This window comes from Bos grunniens, chromosome 9, assembly GCF_055505025.1.
Source record: "Bos grunniens cultivar Pamir isolate PY7600 chromosome 9, Bosgru_T2T1.0, whole genome shotgun sequence".
In the NCBI taxonomy this organism is placed as follows: Eukaryota; Metazoa; Chordata; class Mammalia; order Artiodactyla; family Bovidae; genus Bos; species Bos grunniens.
In genome coordinates, this window is record NC_141173.1 from 71,470,377 (window position 1) to 71,495,370 (window position 24,994).

General features: G+C 41.9%; 1 protein-coding gene across 1 annotated transcript in view; it reads right to left on the reverse strand.

The window, feature by feature from the left end:
* STX7 (syntaxin 7) overlaps positions 1–17,321 on the reverse strand; it is a 56,690-nt gene extending 39,369 nt beyond the window's left edge. Inside the window, exons 1-2 of the mRNA XM_086316561.1 lie at positions 17,221–17,321; positions 7,264–7,414 (exon numbers count right to left, since the gene is read on the reverse strand). Coding sequence (XP_086172687.1) covers positions 7,264–7,348 — 85 coding nt within the window. The 5' untranslated portion in view covers positions 7,349–7,414; positions 17,221–17,321. The remainder of the gene's footprint in view (positions 1–7,263; positions 7,415–17,220) is intronic.
* Positions 17,322–24,994: the final 7,673 nt, after the last annotated feature.

Genomic DNA, 24,994 nt, shown 5'->3' on the forward strand with positions numbered 1-24,994 from the left:
CGGTTTTATTTGTACGTCAACTTCAGTCTATTGGGAATGGTTGCCTAGAACACTGCACTAAGAAAGATTTAATTCCGTGTTAAGGCCAGAGATAGAGAATACTGTCAAAATGGAGCACAAACACCTTGCTGACTCACAGTCAACAGAACACTTTCTCCCTTAGGATAAAAACAGGTTCTTAATCATTTTAAATGCTCCACAGAGAAATCTCTAATAAAGTTCTAGTTTATTAAATCTATTTACTGCATATACTTAGAAAGTGATATTATTTTAACATAATTTAATTTCTAACATATTTTACATTTACATATTTAGAATATTTAAATATTTTATGCTTAATATAAATTATATTATTGTAATGTGGTTTAAATACATCATGAGTAAAGCAAATCAACAAGACTAGAGATTATTTGTAACAAAAAGTAGCTTAATAGGGAGGGAAAAAAAACCTACTTAAGTTTAAAAACATTTTGTTTCCTCTACCCTACATTTTGCAAAACAGGACTGCCAGAATACTGTTTTGAAAACTCACAAAATTCCAATTTTATGAAATGCTATTTTGGGGTTCCTCCAAGAATTAAGCCTTTTGACTGCTATTTTTGGTATAAATTAAACCATACAACTCAATATTTTTTTTTTGGTATAAATTAAACCATACAATTTAGTATTTTATATGTTTTCATTGATCTTAATCAAAATTAATATGAAAATAAATTTTCCCACTGCAATCCTCAGGAAGACTTTAGCTTCAGTTGAATAGATGTACATATTCTAAATATGAGGATATTTCCTTACTTACAGCATCTTCTGATTTCTTCTGTAAAATTAGATAATTTGTACTGACACAAATTCAAAAGATGCAAATGTAGTGTGAAGAGAAGCACCTAAATGGGGTGCAAAGTATCATCTTACTCAATCACGTTCAATATTATTAGCATTACCAGATGGGGGGAAAAGTGAACTGAAATTTCACACTTCTCCCTTTCACTTCCATGTGATTTCTGCAGAGCCCTTATCAGTAATGCACACTTGATGGTAGGTTAGATTTTTAGCAGTAACTTGCTCTACTGAAATCTAAACTTCCCATCATTTAAACATTTAATCTTAGAATTTAAAAAAGACAACCTTCCTCTGCTTCCCTGGTACACTCATTCTTTCAACTGTCAAAACTTCAAGAAGTTTACTTTCTCTTCTTTCCATAAACTTCTAACAGCTTTCTCTCTCACTACCTATCTGGTGCCTGTGCCTCCTATTTTGTTCAGAACTCAGAAACTTTCCATCTTTACCCATCAAATTTCGAGTCCACACCACACTTTGCAACAAATCTGCACAGTGGATAAAAAGGCAAACCACTTATCAGTGGTCCATTCCCCATAGTCTCTCACCTTCAAAGACAATTCTTTCACAAGTATACTCTCACCAGAATCTCCCTTGTATAGTAGGAAAAAAATGCACCTTTTCTTTGATCATCTTTGTATTTCTATGGTAGGATCTACTAGTTGCCTCCTAAATAATTGATTTATTTATCCCTTTTCTCTCAAATGGAGCAATCCCCATTTTTAGTGAGCGCACTGCAATCCAGCTAAAAGATGCTTTCGGCCTTCCTGGCAGTAGCCATGTGACTCTCAGTTCTGGTCAGTAATATACACAGAGGTGAGAGGGTGCTGGGAAGTCCCTTTAAGTGGAACAGGTCAGTCCTTTTGCCTCCTTTTCTCCATCTACACAAGGAACATGGATAGGACACTGCCTTTCTTTTTTTTTTTTTTTTTTAATTTTCCAAATCTGTGAACCATCTTCTTTTTAGTTAAATATATATATATATTTTTTTTTTTTTTACCTTTTGACCCCCTTGACTGATTTCTTCCACCCCTCACCCCTGACAACCACCAATCTATTCTCCATATGCAGAAGTTTAGGGGTTGTTTGGTTTGAGTTTTTTTTTTTTTTTAATTTCACATGCAATAAAGATCATACAGTAATTGCCCCCTTCTCTGACCTAATACAGTGCACTTGAGGTCTATCCATGTGGTCACAAATGGCAAGGTTTCGGGTTTTTTTTAATGGCTGAATAATGTTCCACTGTGTATATCTATCTATCCACCACATCATCTTTATCCATTCAGCCATCAATGGACACAGGTTGCTTCCATACCTTGGCTATTGTAAATAAAGCTGTAATGAACATGGGAGTGAGACACACTTTCAAGCTAGCATTTCTGTTTTCTTTGGATAAAAATCCAAATGTAGAACTGCTGGATCATATGGGAATCCCTGGCGGATCAAACGGTAAAGAATCTGCCTGCAATATGGGAGGCTAGGGTTTGATCTCTGGGTTGGGAAGATCCCGTGGAGGAGGAAATGGCAACCCACTCCAATATTATTGCCTGGAGAATGCCATAGACAGAGGAGCCTGGCAGGCTACAGCCCATGAGGTCACAAAGCATTAGGTATGACTGAGTGACTAACACAACAGCACAGTGGTAACTCTACTTTTCATTTTTTGAGGAACCTCCAATACAGTTTTCCATAGTGGTAGCACCAATTTACATTCCCACAGACAGTGCATAAGGGTTCCCTTTTCTCCACATCCTCATCAACACCTGTTATTTCTTGTCTTTTTGGTTTCCTTTGCTATGCAGTTTAGTTTGATATAGTCCCACATATGTTTGCTTTTGTAGGTTTCACTTTTGTTGTCAAATTTAAAAAATCATTGCTGAGACCTATATGAAGGAGCTCACCACCTATGTTTTCTTCTAGGAGTTGTGTAGTTCAGGCCTTATGTTCAAGTCTATACCATTCTGAGTTAATTTTTGCGTATTAGTGTAAGATAGTGGTCCTGTTTCATTCTCTTCCATGTGTCTGTCCAGTTTTCCCAACACAATTTATTGAAGAGACTCCTTTTTGTACTGTATATTTTTGGCTTTATTGTAAATTAATTGATAATATATACACGGGTTTATTTCTGGACCCTCCATTCTTTTTCATTGACCTATGTGTCTGTTTTTAATACCAATACCATACTGTTTTAATTGCTATAGCTCTGTAATAGTTTGAAATCAGAGAGTGTGATTACTCCAGCTTTTTTTTTTCCCCAAGATTGTTTTGGTTATTCAGGATGTTTTGCAATATAAATGTTAAGATTGTTTATTCTATGAAAAATACCATTGTAATTTTGATAGGGATTACACTGAATTTGTAGATTACATTGGATAATATGGACATAATATTAAGTGTTCTTATCCATAAACATGGAATAGTTCTCCATTTACATGTGTCTCCTTCAATTTCTTTTCTTAATGTCTGGTATTTTTCAATATATATCCCTGGTTAAATTTATTCCCTTCTGATACAATTGTAAATGGGATTTTCTTAATTTCTCTTTCTGATAATTTGTTTTTAGTGTATAGAAACACAACGGATTTTGAGTATTGATTTTATAACCTGCAACATCACTAAATTTGTTTATATTAGTTCTATATTTTATTAGTCATACTAGTTTTTTGATGGAGGCTTCAGGGTTTTCTATATATATTTATCATGTCATCTGCAAATAGTGAGTTTTACTTCTTCCTTTCCAATTTGGAAGTCTTCTATTTATTTTTCTTGCCTAATGCTCTGTCCAGGATTTCCAATACTTTTGAATGAAAATGGCAATAATGGGTATCCTTATGCTTGTTCCTGATCTTGGAGGAAAAGCTTTTTAGCTTTTCACCATTGAGTATGATGTTAGCTGCAGGCTTGTTACTATGGATGTTACTATGTTGAAGTAAGTTCCCTCCATACCCATCTTTGTTGAGAGTTTATCATAAATGGATGTTAAATTCCGTCAAATGTTTTTTCTCTATTTACTGAAACGATCATATGATTTTTATCCTTCATTTTGTTAATGCACTGTATGCATCACATGGTCTGATCTGCGGAGACTGAACCAGCTTTTCATCCCTGGAATACATCCAGGGATTTATTCTTTCAAAGTCACTAGTTTGCCAGATTCAATTCTCTGTTTTCATCTTATTCAATGTCTTGGCAACATTAGACACATGATGCCTCACCCATCCTTAAAACACTCTTTTTAATTTCCCCAGCAGAGATTGATTTTCTTCTTACCTTAATGGTCATTCCTTCCCTGACTATGCTGTTTTCTCCTTGCTTTCCCAACATCTACATTTTTTTTTTTAATGCTCCAGCCCTCTGAATTCTACTCCCTTCTATGTGATTATTTTAGATTTATAGTTTAAAATATCATTTGTATTCTGATGCCACTCTGGTCTCCAAACTCATATATCTAAACTAGATGTTTGACACCTCCATTTAGATGTTTAAAAGACACCTCAAAATTTACTTGGCCAAAACAAAATTCTCCCACATCTCCTGAACTGTTGTTCTTCCCATCTTAGTACATACTCACCACCATCCACTTGGCTGCTCAATGCAAAAATCATGGCATCACCCAGATCTCCTCTCTCCCTCTCGCCCCCACCCCACCCCAAGCATTACAAGTCCTGCTGGCTGTGCCTCCACAGTACATCCAGCACTTCTCGCCACCTCCCCAGCTACCACTCTGGGGCAAGGCAACACCTCTCTCTTCAAAACCCTGCCATAGCCAGGGTGTCCTCTTTCTATTTCCTCAAAGTCTATTTACTAAGCAGCAGCCAAAGTAATCTTTCCAACGTGCAGATCTGATTCTGTCTCTTCCCTGCCTCTTGGACTGAAATCTAAGCTCCACAAGGCCTCACATGGCCTCCACAGCTCTAGGTGACCTGACTGGCCTCCTCTCCCAGTTCTGTCTCTTGCCACTCTTGCCTCAAGTGCTGTGCATCAGCCACACTGGATTTTTCTTTTTTTCCTGTTTTCTGAACACCCTAAGCTCTGGACTGCTTTTTAAAACTACCAGCTGTTAGTAGTTTTCCAGCTGTTAGCAGGCTTCCAACTAATTGCTCTTCCCCAGTATCTTCTCACTATCAGCCCCTCCTCTTCTTCATTCAGAGGATTCTCTAAGCTAAGGCAGCTTCTCCCTAATCACCTGCTCTCACATCACTCTCATTATTTTTTTTCCTTCATGGGAAATTAAGTTGCTCATTAATTAAAAAAAAAAACAAAAAACAAAAACCACTGGTTTCTCCTCACACTGGAAACTACAGAACAGGACCGTTTGGATCTTGTTTACTGCTGGATACCCAGGGTCTTAAACAGTGACGAGCAAGCAGTTGGGGCTCAATAAATTATTTGCTGAATGAATAAAGACTTAATATCAAAACTTTAAAGTCACTCAGTCTGAACCATTATTCAGGTATCTAAAACTCTGAGTAACAGACCTGAGAAATATCTTACCACGATATGCTGCTCAGAACTGCACTGCTTCTGAGGTAGACAATTCTATCTCTAAACAACTAGGATTGCTCAAATGCCCTTACTCCTTTGTAAGCTGAAGACTGACTACTGTGGCTCTGTTCATCTGTGGAGAACTCTATGATCAAGCAGGTATATTCCTTGTGTTTCAGACAAGATAGTGCTTCAAATATCTGAAGGTGGTGACTGTACCTTCCCAGAGTTGAACAGTCCCAGTCTCTTTAACGGCTCTTCACAAGGCTATTAAAAACAAGAGTTTCGGGTCTTCTCTTCACCCTTCCACATACTCCAAGACTGCCCCAAACCACAATGTAGTCACATATTTAGCTATCAACCATGCCATGAGTATGCAACTCTGGTCCAATTTACCTCATAAACCGATCTCTTTCTGAGGGAGCTTGACCTAACTGAAGTTCACTCTATTTTCCTTCCAGTTCAAGCTCACACACCATTTCCCATCCATGCATCCTTCATACCACTAAGTGCACACTGCTTCTGTAATCTCTGGGCACTACAGTCATTCCCATCTTCTTCCCAGAATTCCTGACGCCATTTAGCTTTCCCAACATAAGATACCAATCCTATCCTATGGAAAAAGACCTCCTGGCCTCCCTTCTTGGATAAAGGTCCTGATTTTCCACATATGCAAATTAAAATTATAAACTCTCTTTATCTTCCCACAGGTAGCCTGAGGCAGACTAGCATTATTTCTAATCAGCAGCCAGGGAGCCACAGAAAGGAGAGGCCCTTTTAGTTAACTACGAGAACAGATCTGCAGCCAGAAGAGCAAGGTGGAGCCAACACTGGTGCCCCTGGACAAACTGGAACAACCGTCAGTGCACCGATCCTACGGACTCTCGGGGATAAGGTGGGACCTCCACGCCATTCCCTTCCTTGCTCCTCCAAGAACAGCCAAAGAAAACTAGAGTTACTCCAAATCAGAATATGAATTACCTTACACTGCTGAGCATAGCAGCACTTTTTTAGAATCATCTGTAATCTAATTTACTCCCTTTGACTCCAAAACACACTAATATCTCACTTCAATCTTTCAGGTAGAGTAATAACTGTTGGGAAGTTAATGATTACAGAAACACAGTTGGTCATCTGAAAACATTTCAGATGTTCCAGTGTGTCAGCACTCTGGCAAACAGAGTAGCCTTAACGAAGTAGGCTGAAAAATACAACTATGTAGGTTAATATATCCTGAAAGAGTTTAGGTAAGTCTGGACGACCAAAATACTGATTGCAAAATGACTAGAATGATCCAGGTATAGGATTAGCTGTGATTCAGAAACAAAAAGTCAAATAAACCTATAGATCAGATCTGTGATTTTTAAAAAAAAAATTATTATATATACTCTGAGAAGTAATAATTCCTAACAATATGCCACATTAAACTAGTTTTCTAGTATTCCGTCTTTGACAAGTACAGCAAAGGATAATTTGTGGGGGATCGAGTTATCTTCTACATCTGCCTCAGGAGATAACAATACCCCCGCTTTAGTTCATCCCTGTCCTTAATAATATACTACACATTTACCCTGACAAAATTAACCTATATCATATCCAGTCAGATTTTATTTTTAATAAACAAAAGTTCCTAAAATTTGAAAGTGCTTCCAAGTTCCAAAGCTATGAGATTTCATCAGATCTCATCTAGAATCACATAGTTTTAAAGCAAACCTTGGTATCTACATCTGTAAATCTTTCATTAATGAACATTTATTAGCTGCCTAACACACTACAGAAAAATGCAGTTAAGGGTTATCTCTTCTAACGTAATTATTTCTTACATTCATTCTAAAGAGAATCTCTTCTTGGAGGAACACTAGTTGTCCATTTCTGAATCTCCACCAAGTTCTCATGAAGAACTGACAACAAATAGTGAAGTCAATTTAAAACTCAACTCACAGCATTGTGTGATCTTCTGGATGTTGGAAGAGATACGCTGGGCCAACTGGGCGGGGTCACCACCAACACCTGGAGTGTAAGACATGGTTGCTTTGTTTGTTCGCTAATTTCATCAGCTGTTGGTGAGCAGTGCAGTTTTCTCAGCAGTCACCTAAATAACATAAAAGAAAAGTCACATAGTTATACCTATTTTAAAGTTACTCCTTCATTTCAGTTCAGTTGCTCAGTCATGTCCGACTCTTTGTGACCCCATGAATCGCCGCACGCCAGGCCTCCCTGTCCATCACCAACTCCCAGAGTTCACTCAAACTCACGTCCATCGAGTCGGTGATGCCATCCAGCCATCTCATCCTCTGTCGTCCCCTTTTCTTCCTGCCCCCAATCCCTCCCAGCATCAGAGTCTTTTCCAATGAGTCAACTCTTCGCATGAGGTGGCCAAAGTACTGGAGTTTCAGATACATTTTACAAATTTGATGTACCTAACAGGGTTGAAATTTAGCAAAGGAACTCTTCAAAGAGTAAAACTCACATGTTGATATTCTTAAAAATGGACTTTATAGGACAGAACTGAATTAAACATGTTAAAGAAAATAAGGTTCAAATTGTCCATTCCCTTTGGAAACATCTTTGATCTCGCAAAGGATGACTTAGCAAGTGCCTTTTCTGTGTATCATTTTAACCATTTGTATATTTCCTTCTTAACTAAACTGTGAGCAACTATAGGCCAGGGTCCACATACTATTTATGTTTCTTTCTCCAACATTTAAAATAATTCCTGGCAGAGAAGAGGAATTCAATTATGAATTATATGGCACACCCATTTCAGGCTTTCCCCAGAAATTTCATTTTATCTCATTTAACTTAACACAGGAACAGCTCACTAATGGGTCTCTGATTTTAATGGGAAAAAAGGTTCAATTTGAAAGAGCAGAGCCAAAAAGTTAAGAAAAAAGGAAATAAACCCTGTAAAAGGCCCATCACATGCACATTCCCCTGAAAGAGTAAGGAGAATTCTGCTGTGGAAGCCAGTATCTTAGAACAGGAAGCTAAGTGGGGCAGCTGCCACAGGAAGCAGGTAAAATGAAGGTCTGTTCTTCTTCAGTTCATACCACACATCAGTCATAGTTAGGGGAAAAGGATAAAAAGGAGTGTCCCTGTGGATAGGACTATGCACAGCAAAGAATTTCAACTACTCCTGAACTATCTTTTCATGGAGTATGCTCAGAACACTGTAAAGGTGCAGGCAGTCAGCATGCTAACTGACTCTGCTACACAGCCTACATTACATTAGGCCCTGGGGAGCTGCGAACAAGCAAACAAAACAATCAAGAGAAAGCACCTGCTTGAACCAGTTCAGTTCAGTCGCTCAGTTGTGTCCGACTCTTCGCAACCCCATGGACTGCAGCAGGCCAGGCCTCCCTGTCCATCACCAACTCCTGGAGTTTACTCAGACTCATGTCTGTTGAGATGGTGATGCCATCCAACCATCTCATCCTCTGTCGTCCCCTTCTCCTCCCACCTTCAATCTTTCCCAGCATCAGGGTCTTTTCAAATGAGTCAGTTCTTCGCATCACGTGGCCCTAATATTGGAGTTTCAGCTTCAGCATCAGTCCTTCCAATGAATAGTCAGGTCTGATTTCTTTTAGGATGGACTGGTTGGATCTCCTTGCTGTCCAGAGGATTCTCAAGAGTCTTCTCCAACACCACAGTTCAAAAGCATCAATTTTTCGGTGCTCAGCTTTCGTTATAGTCCAACTCTCATATCCATACATGACTACTGGAAAAACCATAGCTTTGACTAGACAAAGCTTTGCTGGCAAAGTAATATCTCTGCTTTTTAATATGCTGTCTAGGTTGGTCATAATTTTTGTTCCAAGGAGCAAGCATCTTTTAATTCATGGCTGCAGTCACCATCTGCAGTGATTTTGGAGCCCACAATAATAAAGTCTCTCACTGTTTCCACTGTTTCCCCATCTATTTCCCATGAAGTGATGGGACCAGATGCCATGATCTTCGTTTTCTGAATGTTGAGTTTAGAGCCAACTTTTTCACTCTCCTCTTTCACTTTTTCAGAGGCTCTTTAGTTCTTCTTTGCTTTCTGCCATAAAAGTGGTGTCATCTGCATATCTGAGGTGATTTATATTTCTCCCAGCAATCTTGATTCCAGCTTGTGCTTCATCCAGCCCAGCGCTTCTCATGATGTACTCAGAATTTAGGCTAAATAAGCAGGGTGACAATATACAGCCTTGACGTACTTCTTTTCCTATTTGGAACCAGTCTGTTGTTCCATGTTCAGTTCTAACTGTTGCTTCCTGACCTGTATACAGGTTTCTCAAGAGGCAGGTCAGGTGGTCTGGTATTCCCATCACTTTCACAATTTTCCACAGTTTGTTGTGATCCACACAGTCAAAGGCTTTGGTATAGTCAATAAAGCAGAAGTAGACATTTTTCTGTAACTCTCTTGCTTTTTCGATGATCCAGTGGATGTTGGCAATTTGATATCTGGTTCCTCTGCCTTTTTAAGTCCAGCTTGAACATCTGGAAGTTCACAGTTCACGTACTGTTGAAGCCTAGCTTGGAGAATTTTGAGCATTATTTTACTAGTGTGTGAGTGAAGTGAAAGTTGCTCAGTTGTGTCCGACTCTTTGCGACCCCATAGGCTATACAGTCCATGGAATTCTCCAAGTGAGAATACTGGAGTGGGTAGCCTATCCCTTCTCCAGGATTAGCGTGTGAGATGAGTACAATTGTGCGGTAGTTTGAGCATTCTTTGGCACTGCCTTTCTTTGGAATTGGAATGAAGATGGTAAGAATACACAGAAGAACTATACAGAAAAGATCTTCACGACCCAGATAATCATGATGGTGTGATCACTCACCTAGAGCCAGACGTCCTGGAATGTGAAGTCAAGTGGGCCTCAAAAAGCATCACTACAAACAAAGCTAATGGAGGTGATGAATTCCACTTGAGCTATTTCAAATTCTAAAAGATGATGCTGTGAAAGTGCTGCACTCAATATGCCAGCAAATTTGGAAAACTCAGCAGTGGCCACAGGACTGGAAAAGGTCAGTTTTCATTCCAATTCCAAAGAAAGGCAATACCAAAGAATGCTCAAATCAAGTCTGCCATTTATGAGAATGATAAAGTTAATAATATAAAACAATAAAAGCAATACAAGCCTGCCCTCTTCTGTGACATTAGTTTTAGGGGGCAGCAAGGATGGGTAGCTTTAGAACCAGAATCCTGGAACTGAATCCTATCTCTTCTGGTGGGTGGGTTGATCAGTAGAAAGTCATGTGCTGGGCAAAAGTGATAGGGATAGGGAAAAGGAAACATGACTATCACTCTTCTCTAAAAAGAATTTATGAAACTCAGGTGTAAAACTTGGATACCTGAGTATGACTATATGAAAAACAACAAAGGCAAAGACATGAAGCTGAGGCAGACAGACCCAGATCCCGTGGACAGTATGAAGGCAGTGTGTCAGTTACCAAAGGAAGGGGAAATCTACGGTCAACTCTGGATGAGATGCATCATGGTCGGGTAAGCAGGAGATGACTCAGAGAAGGAAAAGGTGCAATGGCCTAACATTTACTGCACATCTGTGAAATGAAAAGCATTTCACATAGACTGTCTAATTTAATTTTCAAGTTCTCCCCTTTAGGTAGTGACAAATAAACCTGGCTTTACCAATGAGCAAACTGTGGCATATGAAGATTAAGTAACTAGAAAGGTACCCCAAACGACCCACTAGGCAGAGGTGGGATTGAATTCCAGGGTTGTGATTCTAACACTACCTGTCCTTGCTGCTGTTGCTGCTGCTAAGTCGCTTCAGTCATGTCCAACTGTGTGACCCCACAGATGGCAGCCCACCAGGCTCCCGCGTCCCTGGGATTCTCCAAGCAAGAGCACTAGAGTGGGTTGCCATTTCCTTCTCCAATGCATGAAAGTGAAAAGTGAAAGTGAAGTCACTCAGTTGTGTCTCTTAGCGACCCCATGGACCCTCCGTCCATGGGATTTTCCAGGCAAGAGTACTGGAGTGGGGTGCCATTGCCTGCTCCGCTACCTGTTCCTGCTGCCCCATAAAACTGATGTCACAGAAGAGGGTGGGCTCTGGATGCTAGGTTTGGTTTGAATATGTCGCAAGAAGAACCCGCTGGAGATTTCTGGTAGTCAGGAGGGAAGAGACCACCAGGAAATATGTGTCTCTGATCTAACGGTTGGTGCTGGTAGCAAGTACAACAGTGGAACGGCTGTGACAGAAAAGCAGTACCGGGGCCATGCTTGTGCTCTGCTGTGTCGGGGCCACCCTTGAACCCCTGGGAGGTTTTAGATGCTCTCCATTCTCTCTCCCTGATTGACAGGTCCAGTTTCTCTATTCTGAGCCCTTTGGACTTCACTAAGTAATTGAAAGAGACCCAAAACCAATTTCACAAAAGGGTAAATCAAACTTCTACTCAAACAGTAGAACCACTGCAGCAGGGCAGCAGGAATAAGATTACTCCCAGGTAGCCTTGGACTTGGGCTTGCAGCCACCTGAAGAGTTGAGGACCCAACCTACACTGGATCTGGGATTCAGCGAGATCAACACTATCCCAAGTTGCCTACAAAACACCAACTAGATCTTTAAAATTTGTATCTTTTTTCCCCCAATAAGAACTTGGGGGTTGAAAAGGGCTTCCCTGATGGTTCAGTGAGTAAAGATTCTACCTGCCAATGCAAGAGACACAGGAAATGCGGGTTTAATCCCTGGGTCAGGAAGATTACCTGGAGAAGGAAATGGTAACCCACTCCAGTATTCTTGCCTGAATGCGATGAACAGAGGTGCCTAGTGGACTGCAGTCCAAAGAGCTGGATGAAACTGAGCACAACAGCTTTACTTAGACACAATTCACAGAGCATACACTCACCCATTTAAAGTGCACTATCCAATGGTGTCTTTAAACACTCATAATAAAAAGTTGTGCAACCACGACATCACTGCTAGAACATTTCCTTACCCCGCAAATAAAGCTGATACCCATTAGCAGTGACTCCCCATTTCTGAACAAGTTCCTAAGCTGCAGGCCACCACTCATCTATTTTATGTCTTTACAGGCTTGCCAGTTCTGTACATTTCATATTAAGGAAACATACAATGTGTTCTTTTTGTGACTGATTTCTTTTTCTCAGCATGTTTTCAAAGCCCATTCATGTTGCAGCATGTATCGATTCTTCCCTCCTGTTCACTGCTGCTGCTGCTGCTAAGTTGCTTCAGTTGTGTCAGATTCTGTGCTACCCCACAGACTGCAGCCCACCAGGCTCCCCTGTCCCTGGGATTCTCGAGCCAAGAACATTGGAGTGGGTTACCATTGCCTTCTCCCTCCCTGTTCACTGCCAAATAATATTTTACTGTACAGACAGGGGCAACGTCCTCCTGGCTCACTGATATCCTTCTTTCTCCTTTCCCTCTATCAACTAGGCTCACGGCCTACACAAACACACTTGATGAGAACATGTTCCTCTTTCTTCTTTATGTACTCTCTTGGGGGTGCTCTTCCGTCCACACACAAACAAATGAGTCTCACATCCACGTCTCCAAGTCACACTCTTCACTCTCTGTAGTGTCTCTATGTCTTTGAAGCTGCAGGAACTCACTAACTGCCTTTCAGCTGCCAGTGGCACTGGCAAAAATGGGAAGTCTCTACTTTGAGGAAGACACTTAACATTTGGGCCTGCGGCCAGGATCCAAATGAGATAATGCACATCCAGGGACCAAGAGCTTTCCTACTCCACACAGAAGAAAGGAAAGCTCCGCTCTTGCATCTGCAGGAGCAACATCAACAGATCATAACCACCTTCCCTGCCTCAGGACCACCTGACCACAGGATTAGCTGAGGCCCGCTTTCTCCCCCAGAGTGGGGAGTATGATCACTGAGTCCCATGGACTGCCACTTCATGGTAGCATTAACCTTAACCCTCAAGACTCAATAAGCCTAGGATAAGCCTTCCCACTGTTTTCTTTTATGGTCTCCTTTTCTGCTCTTTAGAGAATCAACCAAATAGCTACAAACTACCAGTGTTCCTCATCCCTTTACTCAAGCGCTTGCATTTGAGGAAGCTCTGCTGGTGAGACAACTAAGCGTCATTCATCCAAAAGGGCTGCCACTGCTGGACTGGCTGCATTTCCTCAGAGGAAGGGCGCAGTGCTGAGTCTCTTGGCTCAGTGCTGAGCTAACAATGAAAAGAAACTGTGACCGATGGAAGGGAAGGAAAAACTCAACAAGATTATCGCTAACATGATTTTCTAAGCACTGTGTTTAGGACTTCCATGTTTATTTTCTCAGTTGATTCTTCCATCAAGCCTACGGAGATAGGTACGACAATAATTATGATTTTTTACACGAAGAAACTGAGGCATAATGAGAATAAGCAATACACTTAATGTAAGAAAAGAACTAAAATTTGCAACTAAATCTTAAAGCCTACTATATTTTTAAAACACAAAACCATGTTGTTGCTGCCCTGTACAACAAAATTAAGGACAGGTGAGCCCACTCAATTCAGAAACACCAAATTTACCACCTTTCTGCAGACCCTGTATGAAATCTGGCTAAACTCAAGGAAGATGGGGAAATAGGCCTGGGGTAACTTCATGATGAATCAAGGTAACACGGCTGCATAGCTTCCTTATCTTCTCTTATTCTGCTCATCTGCTCATCAGTTCAGTTCAGTTCAGTTCAGTTGCTCAGTCGTGTTTGACTCTTTGCAACCCCATGAATCGCAGCACGCCAGGCCTCCCTGTCCATCACCAACTCCCGGAGTTCACTCAGATTCACATCCATTGAGTCAGTGATGCCATGCAGCCATCTCATCCTCTGTCGTCCCCGTCGCCTCCTGCCCTCAACCCCTCCTAGCATCAGAGTCTTTTCCAAGGAGTCAACTCTTCGCATGAGGTGGCCAAAGCTCATAGTGATATCTAAAAGACAACAGTGATTGGCTCTCCTGATGATGAGCTATGAGAAATAAAGGATCCAAACAACCAACTATATTATAAAATACATAGAAATACATACACAGGTAACTATAAACTGATTTAAAAGTGTATGATCTTTGCACACAGGCTACATCAACCAAGTTATTCTGAGGTCTGCTTTGCATGTTCACTCTCCATCCAGCACGTAGCCCAGAGCTAAAATGCACCAAAGAACTCAAGCTGTATACTTCTGAAAGGCCATTCAGAATTCCTAGTTTCATGGCTCAGAATAACTGTACCTCATTATCTAAACTAGCGCTATCAAGTGTTCGCACATGTGTGGCCACTGGCTTGGACAGCTCACGGATGGAACATTTCCATTTCAGCAAAGTTCTGCTGAACAGTGTTCACCAAACATCTCAAAAATTAGCATTGTATGAGGATATATAAACATTACAAAGGGAAAGATGGGAAGAGAGGATCAAAGTGCAATATTTGTACTGAGAATCTTAAGACTGTTTCTAAAGAGCACAAATAAAAGAACAAAGGGGATTTTTAAAAGGAATCTTGAGCATCAAACATTATTCCTAGTTACTACAGGATGCAGTGCAGAATTCTTAAAATTCCCATTAACATAAAGGTCATGCTCTGTAAATTCAGTGTGGATAAAGCAATAGAAATAGTTTATAGTCAGCTTCACTTTCTTAACAGTGAGCATCAGCAGTACTTTCCGCCAACCTGTGCTCCAAAAATAAGCTCCCAGAAGGGCAGGTTTATTTTGTTTGTTTTTGGTGGGTTTTTTTTTTTTTTTTTTTGTCTACTGCATAGACTGCTCTACTTTAAGTATCTGTATATATAATAAATGCTCAATAAATATTTGTAAAATAAATGTACCTATTTCCTAAGAACACATACCCAGTCTGAGGGTTAATATAACCACTGCCAAGACAGTGAACTCAAGGGCTTTCTTTCAGATCCAGGATGTCCCAGGCTTATCGCTGACTTGGGCCACTGCTCCACGGTATTTCCTCTCTCTGGAGGGCTCATCCCATGGCCCCCACCTCCTCCCTCGGTGACTTGCTCTTTTTCTCCCAGAAAGTCGCGTCACATGGCTGGAGAAGTATTCTACAGTGACTGTGATCTGAAGTGCGAAGTCACCATTCTGCCACTCTGCTGATTTAACCTACTGCATCACAGTGCTAAACATCATTTAAAATGATCTAGTCAGTACATCATTTATTGTCTATTCCTACCTCCGGAATATGGAGATGAGAGAGGCAAGTCTGCCAGTCTTGTGGAATTCACAAGTGCTGGGGCCATAGGAGATGTTCCACAGATGTGAGGGTCATCACTCTACTACAAGCATGAGCACTGTCAACATAAGCTGCATGAACTGCATTTGTTAGCTCAGCTCCTCCATCCGTTAAATTATCATACAACTCGGTTTGGTCCACAATACCAAGAATTATTTTTCACTCTTTCATGCACTAAGCTTTCAAATGTAATGGAATTACAGCAAACTTTACTCAGACTTACTGCAGGTGTTCTATACGATTTATTTTTTAACCAGCAGCCCCTAGCTAAAGTTTGAGATCATAATCAAAATTCAGACTGATTTTGAGATCAGGAACAGCAGAAGTAAGATATCTGAAGAAAAATGTACATGTTACTGAGTTAACATGGTATCATGTTAACTTCTTCAGAAAATCTGAACTAAAGCATAATTCTTAACCAGTCAAAAGTCTGGGACAAACTTCTCAAAGCAGCCTGCAAAGCAGAGGCCTGTCCACATCACAACACACAGTTTAACACTGCTATAAGTCTCTGCCCTGGGCGGGTGGGGGCGGTGATCAGGACAACTCCTGAAGAAACGTTCACTCCAATATCACTGAACAGCACAGCATTTCATAACCATTTTCTTTTCTTCCAGATGCTGTGCAAGCTTTAATGATATATAATTATGGTCAGAATATGTTGATCTGAATTAAACAAAATTTAGCATGTGTCTACAAGAGCCAAGCAAATGTAAGAAACTTGAGAGGGAAAAAAATACACAGCATATGACTGGAAGGGCATTTTTTTCTTTTGTCTGAATTTAAGGAAAGTAACAACCTAAAAAACAAGAGGGGCGGGGTAGGGAGGCATCCTGGTATATTTTCTGTACCTGCAAAGGGCTTTCTGCAAGCCAATTAAGGGCAGGTATCAGATGGTAAAGAATCTGCCTACAATGCAGGAGACGTGAGTTCGATCCCTGGGTCGGGCAGATCCCCTGGAGAAGGGAATGGCAACCCACTTCAGTATTCCTGCCTGGAAAATTCCACGGACAGAGGAGCCTGACGGGCTAGAGTTCGTGGGGTCGCACAAGAGTCGGACGCGAAAGAGCGACTAACACTTTCCTGCACTGAAAAGATCAAAGAAAGGCTGCATGTCAAACTCCTTGCCAAACCGAAAACCAACCACGATGAGCCTTCGAATAAACAGACGGCTCCTTTACTACAGAAATATATGTCTTCAGTTGTTCTGTATTCGAGAGGAGAACTTTAAAGCGCGTTTTCTAAATCTGTGCGTTAAAAAGAGGAAGAGGTCAACTGGTGATCAGCCCGAGGCAGAAGCAGAATTCCAGAGCTGGGCCGGAGCGGCTACGGCACCAGCCCCGCCCCGGAGCGCGCAGCCCGCCGGTGCGCCTGAGCGAGCGCGGCCGGGGCGGCCGGGGGCGGAGGCGAGGCTAGAGCGCAGCCGGCGCTGGGCGGGCTGGGCTGGCAGGGCCGGCGGGACCCGCCTGATCGGGCGGCGCACTCGCGCCAGCCGGCGGGGCGTGGGGAGCAGCAAGATCTCCGGACAGGGTTAGCGCCGGCCCTCCGACTCCCGAGAGCCTGCCGCAAAGCGCAGGGGCGGCGGCCACCTGACAACGCGCACAAAAAACAAGGTGGCGCGGCAGCCACGGGGACACGCGCTTTCGGGGCGCCCCGCCAGAGACACCCCCTCCCGAGGCTCCTCTTACCCCGACCTCCTCGGCTTCCTTCTCCTTCTTTGGCCGCGGGGACCCAAGGGCCCCTGAGCCCCCAGCTACGATTCTCAGCTGATGGGTGGTGGCGCTGGAACGCCCATTGCGCATGCCCGCAATACCACCCAGGGAAGGAGGCGGGGCTTTCTCCCCTCTCATTGGCCAGTGGAGTTGAGTGACAGCGGCCTTCCCCGCCCACTCTGGTTCTAAGCTAAGGAACAGGGGTTTCTGCAAAATCACACAGTACACAGGAGGTGTTCTTTGAGGTCTGAAGTGCGGATGGCGAACGCCCTAGTTTGCGTGTAAAAAACAAAAAGAGGGAATGGAGAGCTGCTGTTTTCTTTATCTGGTGATTTCGGCCTCCCTAGACTTCAGGCCGCATCATCAACTCATGCCTTACCTTGTTTCCCAACACTTAACTCTACAGTAGACCGTATTCGCAAGTCCATTAAAAAAATGCAAACGTATAAATATGCAGTTCTTGCAGTTCTAACAGGAACAATGAAGGAATAAACGAAGAGTAATTTCCTTGTGCTCTCTTAGACAAGTTTTCATAGCATCCTTGAAAGGCAGGATGTAGTTTTCCCAGGATTTGAAGTGAACAGAGAATGTTCTTATGATAAATATTCAAATATAAAGCAATCGTTAGATAAAAAGCATCAGTTGCTTCAGGTGAAAGAAATACCAAATTAATTAATGAGGTCTTTACTGGGGCTTCTCAGGCGCTGTAGTAGTAAAGAATCTGCCTGCCAATGTAGGAGACACAAGAGACGCAGGTTCGATCCCTGGGTTGGGAAGATCCCCTGGAATAGAAAGTGGCAACCCACTCCAGTATTCTTGCCTGGAAGATTCCATGAACAGAGGAGCATGGTGGGCTACAGTCCATGGGACTACAAAGAGTTGGACCCAACTGAGCACAAAGCACATATTTGTCTTTATTAAGGCAACAGTATTTTCTGAAAGGATCATCAGGACATCAAAATCCAGATAAACTAAAGTGGAAAAGAAATCTAAAGCCAGAATACTTTGAATTGGTACCACCCAAACAAATTTTTGGGGAAGGAAACGGCAACCTACTCCCGTATTCTTGTCTTGAGAATTTCAAGGACAGAGGAGCCTGGCAGGCTACAGTCTATGGAATACAGGGAGCTGGACATGACTGAGGGACTAATAGTTTCACTTTCACTTTAGGAGCAAATTTTAGGTTGTTTGTAATTATGCATACAAATGTACTTAAGTGAGAGGTCACTCAAGGATAAGAAATATAAGAGGCTCTCTATTTATTTTTCATTTTTCTCCTTTAAATAGAGAAATGGAAACAAGAAATATTTTATTTTTTTAAAAAATTTTTGGTTATGCTGCATCTTTGTTGCACCACTCAGGCTTTCTCTGGTTGCCCCATGCATGTGGGATCCTAGTTCCCTAAGCAGGGATCAAGCCCACATCCCCTGCAATGAAAGGCAGATTCTCAACCGCTGGACCACCAGGAAAGTCCCCAAGAAATATTTTCTAGTTCTCATTTTTCCTGAAGAATACTGTGGTGTAAGTGTGACAATAGGCAGCAACTTATACTTTCACTCTGTTAGAAAAAGATGGGCAGGATTGTCAGACAAAACGCACACACCCGCATCTAAAGGGGCAGCATGATTCAGCTAGAGCCGATTGTGGACTTTTAGGAACCTTGGCCCAATATAATCAAATTATCAGCTTTGTTGAGATATAGTGGAAATTCTGATTTTTTGCGAAAATTTTTTCCCAGTATTCTTAACCTTTTTATAAAACATTCTGTAATCAAATAAAATATGTATTTCAGCCTTTGTAATAGATGATAATTTCAGCCATCGAGTATTAAAGCTGGAGAAAGCCTAACAGAAAAGCTAGCTCTATTTCCCCATTTGACAGATGAAAAAAATCTGAAACCCAAAGAAGCATCATCAAAATTACACAAATAATTATGAGAAGCACAGGTCCAGGTAACCTAATTCAGCATCTTGATTTCTTCCTTTATTTCATTCAGCAAATACTCACTGATGCTCTGCCCTGTGCTAGGTGCTGTGTGAGGCACTGCAAATCTCAAAATGAGGAGGATACAGTATTTTCCCTCAAGGAGTGAGATCTTTCCCAGAACACTGCAAGAGATGCTGTGATAAAGATTTGTACACAGCACCAAGGGAGCCCAGAGATGAGGATCACTTACCGGGACAGGGACCATTCCAAAAAAAGGAAGAGTTACTAGAATCTTGAAAAATGTGTAAGAGTTTACTGGGGAGACAAGATGGGAAAGGACATTCCACTCAAAAGGAAGAACACATAAAACATAAAACCATAGGCAAGTGTAAACTCTCAGGGATCTCTTATGACTTTAATTAGATAAAGCAAAGTGGGTGGAATGGAGGGGCATGAGACTAGAAAGTCAAATGGAATTTACATAATGAAAACCTGCATATCATGTTACATGAATCCCTAATAGGAGTTAAAGTATGAAAGCAAAGGTGTGATGTACTCATAATTCCATCGTATGAAGACGACTTTGCAGAATGGGGGAAAATAAAGAGAAATAGTGAGAGGAGCTTCCCAGATGGCGCAGTGGTAAAGAATCCACCTACCTAATAGAGTTTTGCCAAGAGAATGCACTGGTCATAGCAAACACCCTCTTCCAACATCACAAGAGAGGACTCTACATATGGACGTCACCAGATGATCAACACCGAAATCAGATTGATTATGTTCTTTACAGCCAAACATGGAGAAGCTCTATACAGTCAGCAAAAAGTCTGGGAGCTGACTGTGGTGTAGATCATGAATTTCTTATTGCCAAAACAGACTTATATTGAAGTTCAGTTCAGTTCAGTTCAGTAGCTCAATTGTTTCCGACTCTTTGCAACCCCATGAATCAAGCATGCCAGGCCTCCCTGTCCATCACCAACACCCAGAGTTCACTCAAGCTCTTGTCCATCGAGTCGGTGATGCCATCCAGCCATCTCATCCTCTGTTGTCCCCTTCTCCTCCTGCCCCCAATCCCTCCCAGCATCAGGGTCTTCTCCAATGAGTCAACTCTTCCCATGAGGTGGCCAAAGTATTGGAGCTTCAGTTTTAGCATCAGTCCTTCCAAAGAAATCCCAGGACTGATCTCCTTTAGAATGGACTGGTTGGATCTCCTTGCAGTCCAAGGGGCCCTCAAGAGTCTTCTCCAACACCACAGTTCAAAAGCATCAATTCCTCAGTGCTCAGCTCACTTCACAGTCCAACTCTCACATCCATACATGACCACAGGAAAAACCATAGCCTTGACTAGACGGACCTTTGTTGGCAAAGTAATGTCTCTGCTTTTGAATATGCTGTCTAGGTTAGTCATAACTTTCCTTCCAAGGAGTAAGCATCTTTTAATTTAATGGCTGCAATCATCATCTGCAGTGATTTTGGAGCCAAAAAAATAAAGTCTGACACTGTTTCCACTGTTTCCCCATCCATTTCCCATGAAGTGATGGAACCAGATGCCATGATCTTGGTTTTCTGAATGTTGAGCTTTAAGCCAACTTTTTCACTCTCCTCTTTCACCTTCATCAAGAGGCTTTTGAGTTCCTCTTCACTTTCTGCCATAAGGGTGGTGTCATCTGCATATCTGAGGTGATTGGTATTTCTCCCAGCAGTCTTGATTCCAGCTTGTGCTTCTTCCAGCCAAGCGTTTCTCATGATGTACTCTGAATATAAGTTAAATAAGCAGGGTGACAATATACAGCCCTGACATACTCCTTTTCCTATTTGGAACCAGTCTGTTGTTCCATGTCCAGTTCTAACTGTTGCTTCCTGACCTGCATACAGGTTTCTCAAGAGGCATGTCAGGTGGTCTGGTATTCCCATCTTTTGAAGAATTTTCCACAGTTTATTGTGATCCACAGAGTCAAAGGCTTTGGCATAGTCAATAAAGCAGAAATAGATGTTTTTCTGGAACTCTTTTGTTTTTTTGGTGATCCAGCAGATGTTGGCAATTTGATCTCTGGTTCCTCTGCCTTTTCTAAAACCAGCTTGAACATCTGGAAGTTCACGGTTCACGTACTGCTGAAGCCTGGCTTGGAGAATTTTGAGCCTTACTTTACTACCGTGTGACATGAGTGCAATTGTGCGGTAGTTTGAGCATTCTTTGGCATTGCCTTTCTTTGGGATTGGAATGAAAACTGACCTTTTCCAGTCCTGTGGCCACTGCTGAGTTTTCCAAATTTGCTGGCATATTGAGTGCAGCACTGTTACATCATCGTTTTTCAGGATTTGAAATAGCTCAACTGGCATTCCATCACCTCCACTAGCTTGTTCGCAGTGATGCTTTCTAAGGCCCACTTCTCTTCACATTCCAGTATATCTGGCTGTAGGTGAGTGATCACACCATCATGATTATCTGGGCCATGAAGCTCTTTTTTGTACAGTTATCCTGTGTATTCTTGCCACCTCTTCTTAATATCTTCTGCTTCTGTTATGTCCATACCATTTCTGTCCTTTATTGAGCCCATCTTTGCATGAAATGTTCCCTTGGTATCTCTAGTTTTCTTGAAGAGATCTCTAGTCTTTCCCATTCTGTTGTTTTCCTCTATTTCTTTGTGCTAATCACTGAGGAAGGCTTTCTTATCTCTTTTTGCTATTCTTTGGAACTCTGCTTTCAGATGCTTATATCTTTATTTTTCTCTTTTGCTCTTCACTTCTCTTCTTTTCACAGCTATTTGTAAGGCCTCCCCAGACAGCCATTTTGCTTTTTTGCATTTCTTTTCCATGGGGATGGTCTTGATCCCTGTCTCCTGTACAATGTCATGAACCTCCGTCCATAGTTTATCAGGCACTCTGTCTATCAGATCTATTCCCTTAAATCTATTTCTCACTTCCACTGTATAATCATAAGGAACTTGATTTAGGTCATACCTTAATGGTCTAGTGGTTTCCCTACTTTCTTCATTTTAAGTCTGAATTTGGCAATACGGAGTTCATGGTCTGAGCCACAGTCAGCTCCTGGTCTTGTTTTTGCTGACTGTATAGAGCTTCTCCGTCTTTGGCTGCAAAGAATATAATCAATCTGATTTTGGTGTTGACCATCTGGTGATGTCCATGTGTAGAGTCTTCTCTTGTGTTGTTGGAAGAGGGTGTTTGCTATGACCAATGCAGTCTCTTGGCAAAACTCTATTAGTCTTTGCCCTGCTTCATTCTGTACTCCAAGGCCAAATTTGCCTGTTACTCCAGGTGTTTCTTGACTTCCTACTTTTGCATTCCAGTCTCCTATAATGAAAAGGACATCTTTTTGGGGTGTTTGTTCTGAAACGTCTTGTAGGTCTTCATGCTGCTGCTGCTGCTAAGTCACTTCAGTCATATCCGACTCTGTGCGACCCCATAGACAGCAACCCACCAGGCTCCTCTGTCCCTGGGATTCCCCAGGCAAGAACACTGGAGTGGATTGCCATTTCCTCCTCCAATGCATGAAAGTGAAAAGTCAAAGAACCGTTCAACTTCAGCTTCTTCAGTGCTACTGGTTGGGGCACAGTCTTGGATTACCGTGATATTGAATGGTTTGCCTTGGAAATGAACAGAGAGCATTCTGTCATTTTTGAGATTGCATCCAAGTCCTGCATTTTGGACTCATTTGTTTACCATGATGGCTACTCCATTTCTTCTAAGGGATTCCTGCCTGCAGTAGTAGATATAATGGTCATCTGAGTTAAATTCACCCATTCCAGTCCATTTTAGTTCATTGATTCCTAGAATGTCAACATTTGCTCTTGCCATCTCCTGTTTGACCACTTCCAATTTGCCTTGATCCATGGACCTGACATTCCAGGTTCCTATGCAATATTGCTCTTTACAGCATCGGACCTTGCTTCTATTACCAGTCACATCCACAACTGGGTATTGTTTTTGCTTTGGCTCCATCCCTTCTTTCTTTCTGGAGTTATTTCTCCACTGATCTCCAGTAGCATATTGGGCCCCTACCCACCCGGGGAGTTCCTCTTTCAGTATCCTATCATTTTACCTTTTCATACTGTTCATGGGGTTCTCAAGGCAAGAATACTGAAGTGGTTTGCCATTCCCTTCTCCAGTGGACCACATTCTGTCAGACCTCTCCACCATGACCCGCCCGTCCTGGGTGGCCCCACATGGCATGGCTTGCTTTCATTGAGTTAGACAAGGCTGTGGTCTGTGTGATCAGATTGGCTAGTTTTCTGTGATTATGGTTTCAATGTGTTTGCCCTCTGATGCCCTCTCGCAACACCTACCATCTTACTTGGGTTTTTCTTACTTTGGATGTGGGATATCTCTTCATGGCTGCTCCAGCAAAGCGCAGCCACTGCTCCTTACCTTGGATGAGGGGTATCTCCTCATGGCCGCCCCTCCTCCAGAGAAAGCAATGGCATCCCACTCCAGTACTCTTGCCTGGAAAATCCCATGGACAGAGGAGTCTGAGATCGCTAAGAGTTGGACATGACTGAAGTGGCTGAGCAGCAGCAGCAGCAGCAGCAGCAGGGAAAATCACTAGAACATTCAGATATGACCTAATTCAAATCCCTTATGATTCTACAGTGGAAGTGAGAAATAGATTTAAGGGACTAGATCTGATCGACAGTGCCTGGTCAACTATGGATGGAGGTTTGTAACATTGTACGGGAGACAGGGATCAACACCATTCCCAAGAAAAGGAAATGCAAAAAAGCAAAATGGCTGTCTGAGGCAGCCTTACAAATAGCTGTGAAAAGAAGAGAAGTGAAAAGCAAAGGAGAAAAGGAAAGATATACCCATTTGAATGCAGAGTTCCAAAGAATAGCAAAAAGAGATAAGAAAGCCTTCCTCAGTGATCAGCACAAAGAAATAGAGGAAAACAACAGAATGGGAAAGACTAGAGATCTCTTCAAGAAAACTAGAGATACCAAGGGAACATTTCATGCAAAGATGGGCTCAATAAAGGACAGAAATGGTATGGACATAACAGAAGCAGAAGATATTAAGAAGAGGTGGCAAGAATACACAGAAGAACTGTACAAAAAAGAGCTTCATGGCCCAGATAATCATGATGGTGTGATCACTCACCTAGAGCCAGGCATCCTGGAATATGAAGTCTAGTGGGCCTTAGGAAACATCTCTATGAACAAAGCTAGTGGAGGTGATGGAATGCCAGTTGAGCTATTTCAAATCCTGAAAAACGATGCTGTGAAAGTGCTGCACTCAATATGCCAGCAAATTTGGAAAACTCAGCAGTGGCCACAGGACTGGAAAAGTTTTCATTCCAATCCCAAAGAAAGGCAATGCCAAAGAATGCTCAAACTACCGCACAATTGCACTCATGTCACACGGTAGTAAAGTAAGGCTCAAAATTCTCCAAGCCAGGCTTCAGCAGTACGTGAACCGTGAACTTCCAGATGTTCAAGCTGGTTTTAGAAAAGGCAGAGGAACCAGAGATCAAATTGCTAACATCTGCTGGATCATGGAAAAAGCAAGAGAGTTCCAGAAAAACATCTATTTCTGCTTTATTGACTATGCCAAAGCCTTTGACTCTGTGGATCACAATAAACTGTGGAAAATTCTGAAAGATATAGGAATACCAGATGACCTGACCTGCCTCTTGAGAAACCTATATGCAAGTCAGGAAGCAACAGTTAGAACTGGACATGAAACAGACTGTTTCCAATAAAGAAAAGGAGTATGTCAAGGCTGTATCTTGTCACCCTGCTTATTTAACTTTTATGCAGAGTACATCATGAGAAATGCTAGGCTGGAAGAAGCACAAGCTGGAATCAAGACT